The sequence below is a fragment of the Cetorhinus maximus genome, chromosome 11, assembly GCF_964194155.1.
Source record: "Cetorhinus maximus chromosome 11, sCetMax3.hap1.1, whole genome shotgun sequence".
NCBI lineage: Eukaryota > Metazoa > Chordata > Chondrichthyes > Lamniformes > Cetorhinidae > Cetorhinus > Cetorhinus maximus.
In genome coordinates this window covers 11,449,360-11,470,075 of record NC_135889.1, presented here as the reverse complement: position 1 = coordinate 11,470,075, position 20,716 = coordinate 11,449,360, and the positions used below count along the sequence as shown (strand labels likewise).

Below are 20,716 nucleotides of genomic sequence, written 5' to 3'. Positions count from 1 at the left end.
GATGAGCCACCTTCTTGAACACTGCTGAGTTGCTTGCTGGGCCATTCCAGAGGGAGTTAAGAATCAACCACATTGTGAAGACTGTCTTGAGGCTGAGGCCAAGCAGAGTGTGGATTTGAGGAACATTGATGGGTTAGAGTATAGAGAGCTTTATTCCACAAGTATGCACAGTGTGATTGAATTGGAGGTGGGAGGGGTAGCAAAGAGGGTTGGGGGCTGCTCGGTGCTAAATCTAGGCCACCAGATCAGAAAAATGCCCCATCAGCACCAGCACGCTCTCACTTCTGACAAACACAAATAGACTCACACGACCCAAAATCCACTTGGGACTGGGACAAAGAGACGCACACCGAAATGGGGCGGTTGAACAGGTTTATTAGGGATTATTTTGGTGAAAGCGTTAAGCATATCAAGCCTTGTGAGGTTTCTGCAAAATGGGAGGGGAAGGAGAATCAATGAACGTCATCCTTTGAAACACTGAGCACCATTCAATTAGTTTTTGTTTTCTAGATGTCGTTGCGCATTTCCAGATGTTTCCATCTATTTATATTCATGTGACACATTTGGATTTAATCTATAGAGCTGACAGACTCCACTCATTTTTGTTTTATTATTTCCAAAGTGGCCTCCAACAGCAGGTCTTGTGTGCTGCCTGTTAACTGTAACCTTTGCCTGTGTTCTTGTTATGCCTTTGACTCTCCTCTAGGCTAAGAGTTACTACAATTGGTGGCAAGCAAATTCAAGCCAAATGCCTTTCTGTGAATCTTGTCAGTTTGGAATCATAAGTCAAAACGCACATAATCAAACAAAAAATTTAAGCTGCTAATTCGTCTCTGTAAGATACTTTCTTTCCATATAGTTAAAAAAAAGTCCCAGTTCTGCAGGAATAAAGCTTTTATAGGTAGCTCAGTTAATTATGTACAAGGCACATTCAGTCATTTAATTTTCTTTGTTATGAGATTGGTACGAATTTTTTTTTTTGAATAACCTACATAAGAAAAACTATGCAGTTGTATTTAAAAAAACGATTTCGCTTTAAAGAAAATGCAGCTTTTATTTTTGCTTTGTCTGTATAGACTTTACCTGTTGACAGTGTTGCTTTAAAGTATCCATTATTTTTCCCTCTATACAGTGAGCTTGGCCACTAACAGGCTAATAGGTGCAGTGGCAGGGACCATTCTGGCTCTGGGGGTGATATTTGGAGGAACAGGGTGGGGAATAGAGTAAGCATCCTTCTCGGTCTCAGAGTTTGGTATTGGTGCCAGTGTGTGAGGTACATGTATGCACCTGAGGCCTTTCTGTGTGTCGTCTTATTGGCTTTGTGTTCAGTGTGGTTGACTGTATTTCTGCGTCATGTGATTGACTGTGTCTGTGTCCTGTGATTTGCTCATGTAGTGTTGAAACCCTCTCCTTTCTGGGACATGTGGGGCATGAGAGAGAAAAAAAATTGGGGGAAAAGGTACCAAAAAAAAAGCAGAAACGCTACATAGCATTTGAGAAGTCTCTTTAGTTCTGCTTTCAAACAGTGAAGGCCTAACAAGTTTCCTAGCAACCAGTTCTGACCCTTCACTGAAGCCTGTTTGACAAGGCCTCGAACGATCGAGTCTCTTATTAGAAAGAATTGCAGTCAGGGTTCAGTCGAGTAACTAGCTGCAATGTCAATGAGGCACAGCGACACGCACAGAGTTGATACATATAGGCTGACCCCAAAATTGATCCGTACCATTGCAATCCTCTTAGGCAATATTTTTAGGGGGAAATTAGGCAGATTGAGGGCACAGAGCAAAGCTCCGCCCTTCCCCCTTGTTTTGATCTGGTTTTAAATCCAACTCTCCGTCCCCCCCTCACATTCAAGACTGCGCAAGACCACTGAATGCAGTAGATGCAGGGTGGAGAAGGGTCAGTGGCACCGACCGTAAAAGATGCCTTCTCATTCGGCGCCAATTGGCACTTAAGGAAAAAAATAATTCGACGGCAGAGAAGAGTAGAAAGGAATTGAAATTGCGGAGCGATGGGGTCAGTGATGGGCCCCGTGCAGTGGTAACTTGCTGATTCAATTCTATTTGCTTCTAATTAAATTAGATTCTACCGATTGGCGGTGGATGAGAGGAAAGCAATCACAAATTGGGTTATCAGGCACGAGTAACGGCAACAATAAAGCTTTCCCCCATCCCCACAGTAGCTCGTTTCTGTTGAAATGGCCACATTTTTCTACTCTTGCAACATCTTAAAAAGTGGTACCAAACATAGCTCTTATTCAAAGCTCTTGGACTCGCACGTTACCACTGTGCACAGCAGAATTGTCATGGCAACTTTGTTGGCGATTTTAGGTTTGTTAGAAATGCTGCTCTTTCTAGCTAGTTTAGTTGCTGAGGACAGACTATTACATTGGACCAGGGCACTTGTGGAAGTTTGTCCCCATCTTTATTTAAGCAACTATTCGTCAAACTCTGAAGGCATCATGCCAGCAAATCAGCACTGGAGGCATTTGCCTCTGATGGGCCTGCTTGAAAGTGACTGCGTAAGGTCCAACAGGATTATGCTACGGATGCTCCAGGCTTTAACTCTGTTATCAAATGTTCTCAGACATTTCTTATCGAGTTAATTTATCCACATTTAATTGTGGACTAACGAACACTTTTTAAAAAGAATGCTATTTAGCTGGGTTGAAAAATAACTCCTTGGTACAAAATCTGCTCACGTAGTTAGTGCATGTTAAATCTTCAACAAGGAACATACCTTCAAGAATGAAAACTAAGTATGGTCCTAATCTATTGAAGTATCAAATTGGAGTATAAAGAGGTCATCCTCTTTCTTTACATCCTTTTCCCCAATCTCCCTCTTTCTCCTCGGCCTTCTTGTTCCCTCTTCTTCTCTCTCTCAATCCCCCCTTCTCCCATCTCCACTCTTCCATTCCCTTGCTCCCCCTCTCTCTCCCTGCCCGCCTCTCTCTTTCTTTCTTCTATCCCTGTAGAAAATTCCAGAACTGATTCGGCACCGCATATCCGCAGTTGTACAGTTGTCTTTGGGCGCCTTAGCTAAAACACAGCTTTCACCTGAGGAATCCTCTTCACAGATCTAATCGTCCGAGCTTTCTTTAAGCTGTAGAGTGGGACCTTGGCGGTTTCATTTACTTAACGATTCGCTTTTTGCATGTTGTAGTGTTTTAATAATGAAGTGATAAAAGTTTGTTATGCGATCATTTCTAATTAGCATGAATAAAAATTGTTTTCCCTCAAGTGTGACCTTGGTGATTGGTTCTGACGCTGTTTCTTCCCATGATCCTTTGTCACAGGTCCTAGTGCAACCAATCTTATAATAGGGTCCATCGCAGGCGCCATCCTGGTGGCTGCTATTGTCCTTGGGGGGACAGGATGGGGCTTTAAGTAAGCAATGTCGCATGTCTTATCTTCAATAGCTGTGGCACTACACTCTGCTTACAACACCAAGTTTCGAGGTCCTGCTACAAGACCTAGCAAAAATAATAATTCTGGCTGAAAGATCGGCTATTAAGCTGAAGGGCAGCGCTGAAAAAATTTGCTGTCTTTTTTTTCTTCCGTTTCTCTCTGCGACAAAACGAAAATCCCAGATAACGAGAGAAATGTTCTTTTTCCATCAATCGGTCTGCAGCAGAACCACAGACAATTTGGACTGGCCTAGCTCAAAGCTTGAAGTGCATGTTTTATAAAGTATATATTTTATATATTATATATATATATATAATTTGTGTCATTATCTGATATCCCTAAATGATTTGCGAGACCAGCACACGTGCAAAGTGGTTTTGGTGCACTGGTCAGTTGTTGGCTGTGGGAAGGAGTGAAGGTTGATTTCATTGGGATTCATTGTGATCCTACTGGATTTAAACGGGGCGTGGGAGACCTGTTGGGAGGAGATATTTGGAATCCAGGAAACCGGATCAACAAACAATTTGTTTCTCTGTTTTGAATGCCTCACTTGGCATACTATTGATTTGCCAGTCAGGTGACACCCTCCCTGCCTGTCCTGGCCTCTGGGGGAGTATTATCGCACTGTTCCTTCAGTGTCCACTCCTTGAGGCAATAGGCATATGAGAAAGCAAGGCGTGATGAAAAAGAGCAGCGTATCTTGTGGGGCTCGTGTAAATTTCGTTTTATCTTCCCTAGAATATGCACTCCCCATTATTGCCATTATTATAGTTCTAAAATTCTTTGGCATTAGTCGTAATTCTTTTAAACTATTTTTCAATTGAGATGGTTGGCATGGTTAGGGAAATTGCCTCAACATCTCCATCATGTCAAGTCAGTCCTGCCACTGCTCTCCAGCTGTGGCCTTAAAAACTCCCATGAATGACGGTGATGATGTATTTGGCTCCTGAGGCGATATCACTCTTTTGATTCAGCAGGGAGTTAACAGGCTGGAGTGCACCTTGAATTTGTGACTCTTATGTTAAGTTAAATAGGACTATTTTATCTGCTCAGTTACCTACAGCATCCTCTTTGGACTTAGATCGACCCATAAGAGCAGGAGCAACACTAGTAGACCGAGGCGGGTGATGAACTGTGGAACTTTGAGGAATATTTTCACCTTTAAAGAAGCCCACTCATGGATTGCCGTTGCAGTTTGTTAAGCAATAGACTCGCTAAGCTAGGTGAAGAGGCCAGTTCGCCTAGATGGCTAGAGTGTGGAACAGAATAACTCCCAACAGCATGGGTTCAATCTCCATACTGGCTGAGGTAGTTCTTGGGACCTGCCTCCTCACCTTGCCCCACAGTGATATCCATAAGTCATGATTAGCAGCCCTCAGTCAACAGGGACTATTGATGCAGAAAGAGATGCTAGGTGAAGCGTAGGTGGAAACTTGTTTATAGAGTTTTCATCTCTCTTTCTCTCTCTTTACTACTTCAGGGTACCGGGGAGGTATGGATCAATGGCGGCTCAAATCTTTAGTAAACAATTGGTTTTATTGACACTAAATGCAGCTGTTTTGCAGATAGAGCTGCTTACAAACATAGTCAGTAGCATATCGCAAAGCTCGGAATGGCCAGTGGTTCTGCTTCGGCAGGCTGTAGGGTTAGTTCTTTATTTTATATCTTCTTTAATCCACTGCTGCTTTACCTCCTAGAACTCATTGCAAAATGCATGGTTTTCTATTCCTGTAGTTCCTGCTGAAACAATTGTGTAACGTGTATAAGTGTTTCTCGCAGTATTCCAAGGTTAGGCAGGCAGCTGTCTTATCTGTAACCTCACCCTTAGCTCCTTCAAGTCTCTTGAACATAGCAGTGAGTCCTCAACAACCTAAAACTACAATAATAATAATCCCTGATAGCTTTTGAGATTTGGTCAAACTTCCTAGTTTGTCTTCTGAACAGTTATGTGCTTCTAGTCCATTCTTTTCCATTGAAAAGTCACGACCAAAACCTTTCAGATTCAGTTCTGTCTCCCACTGCTCCTTCCCTTGAAGAACGTTTTATTTTATTTGAGTTGGCACATGGCAACCAATTGACTTTCTTTGTCAATCCTGTTCCGATATCACACCGGCAACCAACAGTGTTTTGCTCTCTAGGCCTATTACACTGTAATTGTATCATCAATTTGTGATTAATGTATCTCCCCCCTGCCAGGAAGGATATAGAGGCCCTGGGAGAGGTTGGAAAAGATTTACAAAGTTGATACCAGAACTGAGAGGTTATACGCATCAAGATAGATTAAACAGCCTGAGGTTGTTTTCTCTAGAAAAGGGTGATCTGACAGAGGTCTTTAAGATTATGAAAGGGTAGATGTATGGAAAATATTTTCACTTGTTGGGGAGACCAATGCCACAGGCCATACATATAAAACAGTCATAAATAAATTCAATAGAAAATTCAGGGGAAACTTCTTTACCCAGAGACTGGTAAGATTGTGGAACTCGCTACCATAGGGTCAAGGCGAAGAGCATAGGTGTGTTAAAGAGAAAACTAGGCATGTACATGAGGGAGAACAGAAGAGTAGGATTTTAAAAAATTCTTTCATGGGGTGTGGGCATTGCTGGCAAGGCAATTTGTTACCCATCCCTAATTGCCCTTGTACCGAGTGGCTTGCTAGGCCATTTCGGAGATCTGGAATCACATGTAGATGTAGTATGGATGGCAGATTTCCTTCCCTAAAGAGTAGATGGGATTTCATGACAATCAATGATAGTTTCATGGTCACCATTACTGAAACTAGCTTTATATTCCAGATTTTATTAAGTGAACTTAAATTCCACCAGCTGTTGTGGGTGGGATTTGAGCCTGTGCCCCCAGTGCATTAACCTGGGCCTCTGGATTACTAGTGACATTACTCCCCCCCCACCCCCCACTAATATGTGGATAGAGTTGGATCAAGTAGAATGGGAGGAGGCTTGTGAGGAACATAAACACTGGCATAGATCGGCGGGGCTAAATGGCCTGTTTCTGTGCTGTAAGTTCCATGTAATTCAATCTTGCAGTAGTTTTCAGGAAAGGCACACTTTATTTAGCCTGAAAATGATCCCACTAATCCATATTTCATATGCTCCAATGAACAGTGATGCTCTAATGACTCTAAAGTTTATGCTTCCACGGTGTGCCTGTGTTCTGTTCGCTCTGGAAAGTTCATCCTGACACCAGTCCCAAGGTTGCCTTTCACTGATTTGATCTTTGACTCACCATCACCGTTTCATTTTGACAGGATTTTCCGAATCTGTCCTTTCCATTCTGGTTGCTGTAACGTTACCTCTCAGTTCCCTCCATTCATGTGCAAGTTTCCTCATGACTCAATAGGATCTGCCGAGAGCCTCTTCTCTGGATGTCCATCTCCTGCCACTGACCAAACCGGATTATAGTGCTGAAGGTGTAACCCGACTAAAGCATTGTAAAGTTCAGCCAAGACTCTCTCTTAACTTGTACTTTGCCCATGCTGTTTTTATTTACTTTGCTGCCCGCTGCTCCACTATTACAGGCAATTGTTTGAATTTGACGATCCCAGTGCATTCCTGACTGATCTCTCACCTTCTACCCTCTGTAAGCTTGAGGTCATCCATAACTCTGCTGCCCGTGCCTTAACTCACTGCAAGTCCCATTCCCCTATCACACCCTGTGCTCCCGGTAAAGCAACATCTTGATTTTAAAATTCTGATCCTTGTTTTCAAGCTCCTCCGTGGTCTCGCCCCTCCCTAACTCCGTAACCTCCTGCAGCCCCACAACTCTCCAAGGTATCTGCACTCCTCTAATTCTGGCCTCTTGTCCAACGCTGATTTTAATTGTTCCACCATTGGTGGCTGTGTCTTCAGTTGTTTAAGCCCCAGTGCACTCCCTCCGCCTCTCTACCTCGCTTTGCTCCTCTTTGACCAAGCGTTTGGTCATCTGACCCAATATCCCCTTACTTTGTTTTCTGATGTTCCTGCAAAGCACCATGGGATGTTTATTATGCTAAAAGCGCTATACAGGTATAAGTTGTTGCTATTTGATCTCCAGCTGTGCAGCCTCCCCCTTGCGGGAGGATTTATCGAGAATTCAGATGCTTCCGGTAAAGTGGAATTTTGCAGGGTGGGAGGGGTTTGCAAACAATTGTTAATAGCCACGTATTTGTGGAGTCACAGGGCTGGATTTTACACCCTACTCCTTGCCTCCCCATGACAAGTTTGCAGGTGGTGGGGTCGGTAAAATGCCATGGGCACTGTTCTCGGTGCCTACCCACCTGCCCCTGCCCCGCCAACTCCTACCAGTGGTGGGGGAGGTGTTGCGACCCCCCCCCTCCTCCCTCTCCCCCCAGCCTGTGGGCCATTTGAGGCCCGTAAGCGGTCAATGAATTGCCAAGAAAGGTCTCAAATCCCCATCACTGGGATTTAACCAGCAACAAGAGAGGCCCACGCCAAGCGTCCAGCCTGGCAGCTATCACAATGCGGGCTGTTGGGAGCCTCCTTAATTGGGTACCCTGGGCCCATTGTAGGGCCCCCCCACCCCGAAGTCTTCCTCCCTACCTGGCTCCCCTCTCCCCACAACCATTCTACCCCTGCCGCCTCCCTCACTGGCACCTTCTGTTCTGGCCCTGGCAGTGGGTGCAGAGGCCCCACCTTAAACCAGTTAACACCCCTCCAAGTGTTAAACGCTTGCGGGACGAATCACCAAACTGCACCCCCCCCTCCTCACTGCCCCAACCTCCAAACCCAGCTTTTTCACTGGGGGCTGTGGATCCAAGCACCCCATTAAATCCAGCCCATAGAGTTACTACGGCACAGAAGGTGGCCATTTGGCCCAACGAACCCATGCCCTGCTCTCTGCATTTGACCCATGACTTGGGGTGCAGGGGAAGGAAATCAAAAGTACGCACATAGGTCTGAATGGGTCACAGGTGTAAATGGTACAAGATTTATACTCTGAGCAGGGGGGCGGGGGGAGGTGGATCTTATGACATGCTCTATTCCAGAAATTGTTGCTTGTTGATGTTTTAAAGCACTGCTCAGCCAGGGCTCAGTTGTTAGCACTCTCGCCTCTGGGTCAAGCAGTTGTCAGGAGATAATCCACTCAGTGCAGTACCAGCGGAGTGTTGCACAGTTGGAGGTGCTGTCTTTCAGATGAGATATTAAACCAGGTGGTCCTATCAGGTGGACATATAAATCCCATGGCACTATTTTGAAGACGAGCAGGGGAGCTATTCCTGGTGCCCTGGCTAATATTTATCCCACAACCAATATCATTAAAACAGATTATCTGTTCATTATGACATTGCTGTTTGTGGGAGCTTGCTGCGTGCAAATTGGCTTCCACATTTCCTACGTTACAGCAGTAACTTTTCAAATGTACTTAATTGGCTATAAGGCACTTTGGGATGTCCTGGATCATGAAAGGCATCATATAAATGCAAGCATTTCTTTCTTATTTGGAGTTTACTGTTATTCTGCCTTTGAAACTCTCTAAGGACTTCCACTGTTTCTAAATGTTCACCATTATTTAGAAAGTACCTTGTTCTGTCCTTTTAGGTCCAAAGTGAATGATTGAATCCCATTTAACTTAACTTTTCTCAGTCACTTAATCTATCAGTATCTCTTTGTAATGTTACACTTCCAGCTACACTTTTTGCAATGCCACCTATCTTTGTGTCATTGGCAAACTTGGATATGTGGCTTTCTATCCCATCTTTGTTATTAACAAATAGGGTGAATAGATCCTTGCAAGACACCACTTGACACACCCTGCCAATTAGAGTACCTTCCCATTATCCTTACTCTTTATCTCGTGCCACTCGATCAATTTCCTAACCAGGTCAATAATTTGTCTTCAGTTCCATGGGCTTCAATTTGAGCCAGCAGTTTCTTATGAGGAACTTTATCAAATGCCTTCTGGAAGTCCATATAAATAACAGCCATTTCCTTATTCATTGTTTTGGTCACCTCTTCAAGAAATTCAGTCAGCTTTGTCAGGCATGAGCTATCCTTTACAAACCCATGCCGGCTGTCTTTGATCAACTTAGTGTTCCATCACTCTGTCCTTAATTATAAACTCTGGTAATTTCCCATTAACAGATGTCAAGGCTAACTAGTCTATAATTCTGTTTTCCCTCTCCAATATTTCTTAAATAATAAAGTGGCGTGCACAATTTTCTAATCCAAACGAGCGGTTCCCAAACTGAGAGAATTTTGGATGATTATAGTTAGGGCATTTGCAGTATTCTCACCCGCTTCCTTTAAAACCTTGGGATGGAAGCCATCTGGTCCTGGGGATTTGTCACTCTCTCGAGTGCCATTTTCTTCACTACTGTTACTTTGCTTATTTTGCTAATTTTATTGCTGCTACTTCATTGTGCCTGGGTCAATATCCTGGCGCTCCCTTCCTAACAGCAGTGGGAACAGCTTCTCCCTATCTACTCTATCAAAACCTTTCCTATTATAACAGGGAGATCCAATTAAGACGTGCTAATCATTAACTTCAACTTTATAGCTCCTAGCTGCTTCACACAGGAGCCAGGTGGGGTTGTGAGAGGAAGTGATAGATACTAAGCAAGAATTGGGAGAAGGAGTTTAATGGAAGTGACTAAGGCATGATGAACAGGTAGGTTTGAGGGGACTTAGGAAGGCGGGAATGGAAATTGAGAATTACTAGACTGTTTGTTGAACTGGACTTGGTGTGGACCAGGATGTATACACTAATGTTCTGGATGGTGGCAGCACTACTAAGAGAAATAGAATGCTACACCTACTCTCTACGAGTGTATTAGGACAGCAGTGGTCCGTGTCAGAGAGTAAGGCAGACCAGCTCTTCTGCTTGGACCCTATCCTACACCAAGCTCCACTTGCTCATCACGTTTGTCCTCAGACACCTACATTGATTATCCAATACCCCAAATTTAGAATTTCCTTCCATGGACTCACTCCTCCCTATCTCTCTAACCTTCTCCAGAAGCACAACCTCTACCTTCCAAACCGCTCACTCGAGCTTTTATCCTCCCTTTCGCCCCACAACTAGTGGTCTTGAGAATTCGACTAGAAGTCTTTTTTCCTCATTCATTTATGGGATGTGGGAGTCGCTGGCTAGGCCAGCATTTATATCCCATCCCGAGGTGCCCTTGAGAAGGTGGTGTTGAGCTGTTTTCTTGAACCACTGCAGGCCATGTGGTGTAGGTACACCCACAGTGCAAAGACAATCCAGTGGCAATAAAATACTTTGGGGCATTTTGAGAGTGTGAAAGTCTTGATATAAATCTTTCTCAATGCCTTCTCACTCTGCGCTGGTGGTATCGGGTATTTTCATTTCTGCCATGACCCCTTGTTGAAATGCAGAGCCAAGCAAGCGTTCTGAAGATTATCTGGAATTCAACATGTCTAATCAAAAAGCAGGATACTGCGGATGCTGGAAATCTGGAAAAAAACCAGCAGAAAACGTTGGAAATACTCAGCAGGTTATGACAACACCTGTGGGCCCTGGAAGAACAACTAATCTGTCATTCAGTGTCTCCTGACATACACCCTATCACAGTCCTCCCTTTTGTCCTGTCCCACCCACCACTCGCTCAAAGCTTATTCCATCTCCAATTTTTCCCAGTTCTGCTGGAAGGTTACAGACCTGAAAAGTTAACTCTGCTTCTCTTCACAGACGCTGCCATAACCTGTTGGGTACTCCAGTATTTTCAATTTTATTACAACATGCCTAATATCTGATCTAAAAAGGGCGCCAATGTCTGTCTTTTAGAAGTCTTTTTTTTCATTCTTTCATGGGATGTGGCAAGGCCAGCATTTGTTGCCCATCCCTAGTTGCCCTTGAGAAGGTGGTGGTGAACCGCCTTCATCACCCGCTGCAGCCCATGTGGTGTAGGTACACCCACAGTGCTATTGGGAAAGGTGTTCCAGGATTTTGACCCAGCGACAATGAAGGAATGGCCGACATTGGCTTCCAAGTCAGGATGGTGAGTGATTTGGTAGGGAGCTAGCTGATGGTGACTTTTATGCAGCTGAAAGTCACCATCAAAGATGCATCTGCTGCCCTTGTCCTTCTAGGTGGTAGAGGTCATGGGTTTGGAAGGTGCTACTGAAGGAGCCTTGGCGAGTTGCTGCAGTGCATCCTGTAGATGGTACACTCGCCACAGAGGTCTTGACCTATTCTTGCAGCCACAGTATTTATATGGCTGATTCCGTTCAGTTTCTGGTCAATGGTACCCCCGGAATGTTGATAGTGGGGCATTCAGCGATAGTAACACTGTTGAATATCAATAGGAGATGATTAGATTTTCTCTTATTAGAGATGATTATTGCCTGGCACTTGTGTGGCGTGAATGTTACTTGCCTCTTGTCCAGGTCTTGTTCCATGCAGTCACAGACTGCGTCAGTATTTGAGGAGTTGCAAACGGAACTGAACACTGTGCCATTATCAATTAACATCCCCACTCCTGGCCTTCTAATGGAGGGAATTTCATTGATGAAGCAGCTGAAGATGGTTGGGCCAAGAACACTATCCTGAGGAACTCATGCTGTGATGTCCCGGAGCTGAGATGATTGACCTCCAACAACCACAGCCATCTTCCTTTGTGCTTTTGTGCTACGTTTGACTCCAACCAATGGAGAGTTTTCCCCATGATTCCCATTGACATCAATTTTACGAAAGCTCCTTGATGTCACACTCGGTTAAATGCTGCCTTGATGTCCAGAGCACTCACTCTCATCTCACCTCTGGAATTCAGCTCTTTTGTCCACATTTGGACCAAGGATGCAATAATTTTTGGAGCTGAGTGGCCCTGAAAGAACCCAGACTGAGCATCATTTGACAGTACTGTCGACAATTCCTGCCATCAGTCAGCTGATGTTTGAGGGTATGCTGATGGGATGGTAATTGGCTGGATTGGTTTTGGCCTGCATTTTGTTGATTGGGCCTCCACTTTTGCTTTATTGGGCAAATGACCTCAATCACCAGGAATTATCCTCCTTATTTTTAGTTGCTACTAAATTTGCACCATAAAAGAAAGTTCCAAGGCACAGTATGTCCTTGACGTGAAGAAGAGAAGCCTAACAGATGATGCCTCAGTGACCCTTGAGCAATTTTGGCCAGAGCCACCACTGCCTCAGGCACTGTACTTGCATGCAGTAGGGAATTCGTGTATTCCACACCCCTGACAGGCTGAAACAGAGTTGTGTCACTAGTTGCACGATGACCTTAATGAAACATATGGATTCGGGAATCCTTTTCCTGTAGAAGGGAAGGTTTCCCACATTGTGAAGCATCCTGGGAGACATAGGCTATGTCGAGGAAGTGGCCGGCCTCCAACCTTCCACAATCAATAAACGTGAACTCATCTAAAACTTTAGTGCCCGGAACTCACACCAAGTCCCGTTCACCCATCACCCCTGTCCTCACTGATCTACATTGGCCCCTAGTCAGGCAAGGCCTCGATTTTAAAATTCTCATTCTTGATTTCAAATCTCTCCAAGGCTTCGACCTTCCAGATCTTTGTAATCTCATCCAACCCCACAACCCTATGAGGTTTCTGCACTCCTACAGTTCTGGCCTCTTGCACATTCTGATTTTCATTGACTCACTGTGGGCAGCCAAGCCTTCAGCTGTCTAAGGTCCTAAACTCTTCAATTCTCTCCCTCAACCTTTTCACCTCTCTCCCTTTCTCTCCTCCTTGTAAGACACTCCTTGACAAAGCTTTTGGTCCTTATCTCTCCTTAGGCTCAGTGTCAGCTTTTTAAATTGGTCAATGCCCCTATGAATTGCCTATGGTAAGGGCACTGTTCAAATGGAAGCTATTGTTGACATGACAAGTGCTATGCAAGGTATTCATGAAGCAAATGAGCTTGGCACCCAGTCACTGTCCCAGAGGAGTGTCCATTATCCAGAAAGTAGCCATGTTTCTTCACCCCATGATCCCTGCACAGTGTTAGCCACTGTGTCAGTCGGTAGCATTTCATTTGAATGTGTAAGTAACAAAGTAAGAATTTCAGGCAGGAGATATTTGGTCCATCTGTCCACGTCATTCCCTTGGTGCATTGCTGTTAACCCTGATTCCCAGACAAGGATTGAAAGGTTCCTGCTTTAAACCTGCTGAGATTCCTTGTTCCATGCTTTGCTGCCCTGAGCTTTGTTGCAAGTCTGACCCCAGCAGGTAGAACATTTGGAGAGCAGCTGTAAGCCTGAATGCAAGGCCTCGGGCCTTCCAGTTGTTGCTTCATGGGGTGTCCCTATGTCTGGGTGCTACGTGGCTCACAGCATCAGGGATACCTATTCCTGCCACCGAAACTATATGTCTCAGTGGGCAACACTCTCAGCCCTGAGTCTGAAGATCGTGGGTTCAAACCCCACTCCAGTGACTTCAGCACAAAATCTTGGTTGATATTCCCAGTGCAGTACTGGAGGAGTGCTGCACTGTCGAAGGCATTGTCTGTCAGAGGAGCTGTTAAACTGAGGCCCTATCCACTTTCTTAGGCGGTTTTAAAAGATCTCATGGCAGTATTTCAAAGATGGACAGGTGAGTTCCCCCGGTGGGGAGGTCCCCAGCTAACATTTACCCCTCAACCAACATCATTGGAAAAAAACACAGATAACCTGGTCATTATCTTATTGCTGTTTGTGGGACCTTGCTGTGCACAAATTGGCGGCTACATTTCTTACATTGGAAGAGTGATAACACTTCAAAAGTAATTCAGAGCACTTTGGGAATTCTTGAGGCTGTGAAAGGTGCTGAATAATCTTTTTTCTTTCATTCTTCAACATGACAGCAATGTACCTGGCACCTAGTGCCTGGAACGATGTACAGGAAATGGAGGGTCTAGGGAAATTGGTCTTCTCACCATCTCACTTCTCATCTTTTCCTGACCTTTGTGTCTAGGAAATGACTGTTCCCTGGAGGCAAAGGTCAGGAGAATTAGCCTCGTTGTCTCCTCCTGGGGCAGTCCCTTGGGATCGGGCATGTCTAGCTTCCGCCTCGAGTCGATGAGTCCGATCTACAAACCCTGCCACATGCGGGGCAGGGTTGGGTAGGTGGGTTGCTTGGGGGCTCCCTCCGACGCCTCGACCAGGTCTCTGAACGTTCCCAACGAAGCCTCTCAATGTGTTCGGTGCCTTCCCGAATGAGCCTTCTCCATTTTGGTCCTCGTTGTCCAAATGAATGTTCACTATCATCGTGCAGAGTGCAGAACAATTAACAAGCGACAACCTGGAAGTCTCATGGAACAGGATTAGCCTGCTGCATAGTTTGGTAATGGTAATCAGGAGCTGGCATTGCCGTTTGAGGCCCCTCTATGAGCTGAGTTCGCCCAGTAAAATTGGCTTCGTGTGTTGTGCCGAGCATGCAGTGAGAGTTGGAATTGCAATTGCATGTTTCAGATATGGGGCACACTTGCCATTCTTGTTGCTCTTATTAGCAGCAGTGGATCATGGGCCTCCACATGAAGTCATTTAAATCGCCGTTCACAAGCACAAATGTGTTGTGAAGGGCAGGGGTACCTCATGGTGTAAAGAAGAGTAGCTAACCAGGCCTCTAATGTCACCCTGCTGTAAATATTACTGTACCTAGAGTGGCCAACTCTCGTTGAATGTATTCCTGGAGGTTTCATCACATGCTATCTCACCCCCAAGCTCCCACCATTGATCTTACCAACATGTCCATCCTCATGGCCACCATTTACCCAGTGACAATTGGAAAGGAAGCTAACTGCTGGATAATAATTGGATAATTATTGACTGTCAAACAGCCATCCTCCTCCCGCCCCCAACTCATTTTTTTAAAATTTGTGATAAAAGCGTTCGAAGAAAATGAAAGGAAGACGCACTTATCTCCCAGTAGCATTGCCAACCCTCCAGGATTGGCCTGGAGTCTCCAGGAATTGAAGGTCAATCTCCTGGACACTGCTGTGTGCAATCCTGGAGAAAAATCATCGAGACATCAAAAAAAAGATTGTTTCTGTTTTGTCATTTACTTTAAACATTTCTTTTTAACCAGATGTCAAATTATTGAACATGGGGGAAAAAAGGCTGTTTGGCTGACAGCCAAGCATCATCCAATTGGGTAATGAGTCTTTTTGCTTTCCAATTGGTGTAGGAAGGCCGTGTGTCACAAGGATGGATGCGTTGACCAACTAATGGCTGGAGCGTGGGGGCTAAGTCACGTGATGAAACCTCCAGGAATACATTTAATCACAGTTGGCAGGGTCGCTTGCAGTAGTGGCCAGGACAACCCTGGAGAGTTGGCAACCCTAGTTTTACCTCACATTTTGCCTTTTTTAGTGGTGAGCTTTAATCGCTGCAAGAAGCAGCCTTAATAGTTAAGCTGGAGGAATTGTATGCTAACTCCCAGTTGTCTGCATAGTTCGTGACCTCTGGTATATTCTTTGTGTCAGTGCGCACTCTTTAAGATCACTGGTTTCTCCTAGGTTTTCTTTGCATGTCACTTCTAACGGTACTGGGCATGTTTTGGAAGGAAGCGAAAACACAACAGTAGGTTGAGATGCCTTAGCATGAGGCCTTGCATATATGCCCCACATAAAGCCAGACTTTGGGGAGGTTGGAGCACATCCCTATATCCATTGCTTTGTGATGTCTTGCTGTTTTTTTCCTCCCCACAAAAGAACTAGCTTTATTTCCTCCTGCTCCTCCCTCTCCTCCTCCTCCTCTACCTCCTCCTCCTTCCTGGGAGAATGGACAGCCAGTGCCAGCAGACCCGGTTTTACGCACCGAGGTGAAAAAGCTCATCAACCCCAGAAAAACCCTTTAAAAGTGCAAAGGTCACGGCTCTGTCCATTTTCCGGGGGGTGTAACAGTAGGTGTGATGTGTAAGTGTAACCACTAGCCTGTTATGCTGCTCGGCTGTGCTTCAATTATACAGGAATCCCTCAGTCTAAAGCTTAATTCAAATTAGAACTAAAGGCTGAAGGTTGGGTGTTGCGAGGCAGCAGCACGTCGACAGCCAGTGATGGAGGTGCCATTTGTCAAATCTAAAGTGGTTTTCATGTGACGATTTAGTCTGGGAGAGGGGGAACTGAATGTCACTGGCACGAGCAAAAATTGACTTGTTAAGAGTTCAGTGCCACGGAATAGAAGGACACGGATTCATGTCTGGGGTGGGTGACATCGCCTGCTGGGCTGCCCAGCTTGTCCATGGCATCGCAGGTGATACAGAGGGCAGTTCCTTCCCTCACCCCACGCCCTCCCACACACTGCACAGGCGGGAAAGGAAAATTAGACACCCCGCTCGCGCCCCCCCCACCCTCCTTCCAGCACATTTGCTGGGGGCTGGGGGAACAGATGAGTTCGCTCGCCATCCACAGTGAGCTGCACTATGGCCCAGAAAGAGGTTATTAATATTGTTTTAATTGGATTGGAGGTCTGTTGTGCCTCCAAATTGCTGCCCAGTGCCATTCCTTTCCCTCCCTCTGTCTTCTGCGTCCTCTAAAGGAATGATCAGTGCATCGTAAGGAGCTTTAGAGCGAGGGCATGCCTGTACTGTGAAGACAGCACATCAGAATGCAAGCTCCTCTGTGCCATTACTAATGTTCTTTTTTTCCCTCCTCCTTCCCCCTCCCCCACCCCCAATTGTATTTTCCCTGCACCCCCCCACCCTTCTCTCCCCGGCCCACCCCCGCCATCTTCCCCCCACCCCCCCTGACCCTCCCCCTCCTTTCTACTGCATGTTGCAAGAAATGTCAAGAAGAGAAGATACGATCCCAGTCAGGCTGGTGCTATTTGAAGAGAGGCCCGGGGCTGCCTCACCAGCTCTGCACCTGTGGATTCTGGGTACAATGGCTTAGCATAAACTCTGGCGGAAGAAACACAGAGAGCAGAACTAAACTCCCGACACCACGTTGACTCAAGATCTACGCTCCACTTCTGCAGTGAGGGGGGAGCTGGAGCATTTTACAGACCTTCTCCCCTCAACTCTCTGTCCCCATTGCTCAAGTCCCAATCTCGCACCTCCTCCCAAGGGTGATACAGAGAATAATTGTGGGGGGTGAGGGGCCTCCAAGTATACCCTTGACAACATCAAAGTAGAGAAAAAAAGGATTTGATTCTCACTACGCAGACAGTCGGCTGTGACAGAGGAGGCAAGCGACTGAGATTGAAGACATCACTGCACACGAGTCTTTCTTTGTTTTCACTTTTTGTTCCTGAAGCAGGCACTGCTCTCCCATGGCATGACATCCTCTTTCCAAAGGTACCTGCATGGAAATTAAACAAACAAAAAAAAAAACCCACAAAAAACCCAAGTGAAGGAGATAGCATCGATCGGCAAATGTCTTAACAGGACTGTTTCTATTTCCTCGGGAGTTTAAACGGTCAATACTTTCATCCAATCTCAGGTCCATCTACTCAGCATTTATTTTTTTCTTTATCTGCTTTGAACTGCCGGAGATTTTTTTTTCTTCCCGGTTTGTAACCGAGGCAGCGACAGAACGTGTATAAAATATAGTATATATGGATGTAAAAAAAAATAATGGGGACTGTAAAAGGAAAACTGCAAATTGAAAACTTTTTTTTTTTTCCTTCCACCACCACCTAATCATCCGTGTTAATATATAGTGGGTGTTTTCAGGCAGTCAGGTGAACATTCTAGGTGAATATTAGAAACGTAGAATACTTAAGGCAGAGACGGAGGCCATTTGGCCCATTGTGTCTGTGTGGGTCGAGAAAGAGCCATTGTGCCAATTCACTTTCCTGCTCTTGGCCCATAGCCCTGTAGTCCACAACACTTCAAGTGTATAAGTATTTTTTAAATGTGATATGGATTTCTGCCTTTACCGCCCTTTCAAGCAGTGAGTCCCAGACCCAAACACCCTCTGGGTGAAAAGAATTCTCCTCAGCTCCCCCCTGATTTTAATTCCCTTATATCATGGCCAAGTCCTCAGCACTTTGTTCAATGGCCCATTTATTGCCCAATGACTATATGGGCTCCATTGAAGGCTGGAATGCCTCCCTCCACCCCATGACAGTGCACTATAAAAATAATCTGATTGGCATATCTCGGGAGACCGAGAGAATTATGAATTGGTGCTCGCTGATGAATGCCCACCAAGCCAGCTTGCGACCCCCATGTTAACTCGCCTCAGCTTTACTCTCGCGCTTCTTCAAACAAAAAACCCGGGAAACAAAATCTTCTTTTAATGGGTAGAAAGATTAGAAGCTCATGGCTTGTGCAATCTTGGGGATGTGTTCTCCAGATCTGTACGGGGAGAGTGGAAGAAAAAATATCAACATTTCCCTCTTTCCCCGCCCCCCCACCTCTCCACCCCTCAGCCACCCTAAAGAGATATGAACTGTGATTGTAGTCTGGTTAATGACTGTCTCATTTACATTGGACTGCACCTTCAGGGTAGCACTCCATTCAATCAGCACTCATTGCTGGAATGTATACCTGTGAGTTTGGACAATGTCCTTTTCATACCTAAGGCCTGGGTCTGAACAATCTTGTCCTCTCTAAGTGGGTTTATTAAGTGCTTCACAGCTTCAACCCAGTGTGCTGAATGTTCAAAGGACCAAGATGTCCATCATTTGGCACTAGATTACCCAACTCGAATAAGGTGCTGGAAACTGGGAATGTGGGCTTTTACAGTGAGGATGTCCTTTCACTGATCAGGTTAAGTTCCAGTGGAGTAAGCATTGCTCACTCAGGTCACTGTCCGTGCTGACGCTGTCAATGCACCCCTGTTGAAAACACCAACACGAGCAGAGAAGATCCTTCGGAACACGCGCCCAGGGTCAGTGCCCACAACAACCAGAGCAACTCTGGCCTGTTTGATGGGCCATGGAAATGTCTGATGGAGCAAAGTACAAGGAGCCTCATCCTGCATCTGCCACCCCAATAGGAGTGCCTGCAGGAGCAGTACAGAGGGAACTTCACTCTGCAACAAATGTGGGCTAGGAAAATATTCAGTTTCCCAGCACTGATGTCCCTTATCTTCTCAAGCACTATAATCAACCAATTTTCTTTTTGAAGGGAACGGCACTCGAGACAATTCAGGGGCTTTACAGATATTAAAACAATTTATATTTCAAATGTAAGTTGTGGTTTAAAACTGTAACAAAATTTATTTGGAAAAAGAAATCATTCTTGGGATGTGGGCATCACTGGCAAGGCTAACGTTTATTGCCCATCCCTAGTTGTCCTTCAGAAGGTGGTGGTGAGCCGCCTTCTTGAACTGCTGCAGTCCATGTGGTGTGGGTACACCCACAGTGCTGTTAGGGAGGGAGTTCCAGGATTTTGACCCAGCGACAGTGAAGGCACGGCGATACATTTCCAAGTCAGGATGGTGAGTGACTTGGGGGTGGGGGGGGGAATTGTAGGTGGTGGTGTTCCCATGCATCTACTGCTCTTGTCCTTCTAGATGGTAGTGGTCGCAGGTTTGGGAGGTGCTGTCGAAGGGGCCTTGGTGAGTTGGTGCAGTGTACGTCCTATTGATAAGACAGACTGCAGCCACTGTGCCAGTGGCGGAGGGAGTAATGATGACACAACTCACTGAATTAAAATAGCTTTAAAAAATTACTTGTTGGAGAATCAGGGGATTGGCGAATATGATAAGCAAAGGATTCCATCCATGAGGGCCTGCTGGAGGCAATATCAGTATCTATCATCCATTCCCAGTGGGACATGCTTTCTATCATTGTCCAGATGCAGTGAACTCTCCTTACTGACGGTGTGTCTCACCTCAGTCATTCGTAAACATATCGCAGGAGAAATAGCTCAGTTCCTGCAACCCCAGACAGTCTCCATCTTCAGACGTTCCCCATCCCCAGACGTTCCGGATACCCAGAAAATCCCCGTTCCCAGACAGTCCACATCCTCAGACATTCCCGATATCCATACAGTCCCCATTCCCAGACAATCTGCACCACAGACAATCCTGATACCCAGATAGTCTCCATCCCAGGACTGTGTATATCCCCAGACAGTCCTTACTGGTGATGTCAGGCAATTTCTGCCTCCACAGCCCCACCACCCCCTGCGATGTAAAGCACTCCTTAATATTCCAGTCCGGTTCCACCCAGCAGAACAATGAGATTCCTGGGAGATTTTCTCATATGACCACATCCCTCCAACTGCCCAACCCTCACCCCTATTGGTTGCCTGATGCGGCATCCCTACTTCCTGCACCAATTGGAATGAGAGCGGACTCTTGAGTACCTTACTGGCAGTGAAGAAGCATTCAAAACTGACGGCTCATTCTTTGCCACCAGCTACATTTTTATGGCCGACAAAAGTGTTATTTCTTTTAATGCCCAGCGCCCATCTTGGGGATTAATCTCCAATTCCTGGA

The 20,716-nt window shown here is 45.6% G+C and overlaps 1 protein-coding gene across 9 annotated transcripts in view; it reads left to right on the top strand.

Annotated features, from left to right (window-relative positions):
- LOC144686390 (disintegrin and metalloproteinase domain-containing protein 23-like) overlaps window positions 1-19,051 on the top strand; it is a 198,610-nt gene extending 179,559 nt beyond the window's left edge. For 2 of the 9 annotated variants that reach the window (XM_078551537.1, XM_078551531.1), the window contains 2 exons: window positions 3,296-3,386; window positions 17,106-19,051. In XM_078551537.1, the coding sequence (XP_078407663.1) occupies window positions 3,296-3,386; window positions 17,106-17,154 (140 nt within the window). In that variant the 3' untranslated portion in view covers window positions 17,155-19,051. Of the gene's footprint in view, window positions 1-1,132; window positions 3,240-3,295; window positions 3,391-17,105 lie in introns of those variants that run through there. The other 7 variants (XM_078551538.1, XM_078551532.1, XM_078551539.1 and 4 more) reach the window with 5 other exon arrangements.
- Window positions 19,052-20,716: the final 1,665 nt, after the last annotated feature.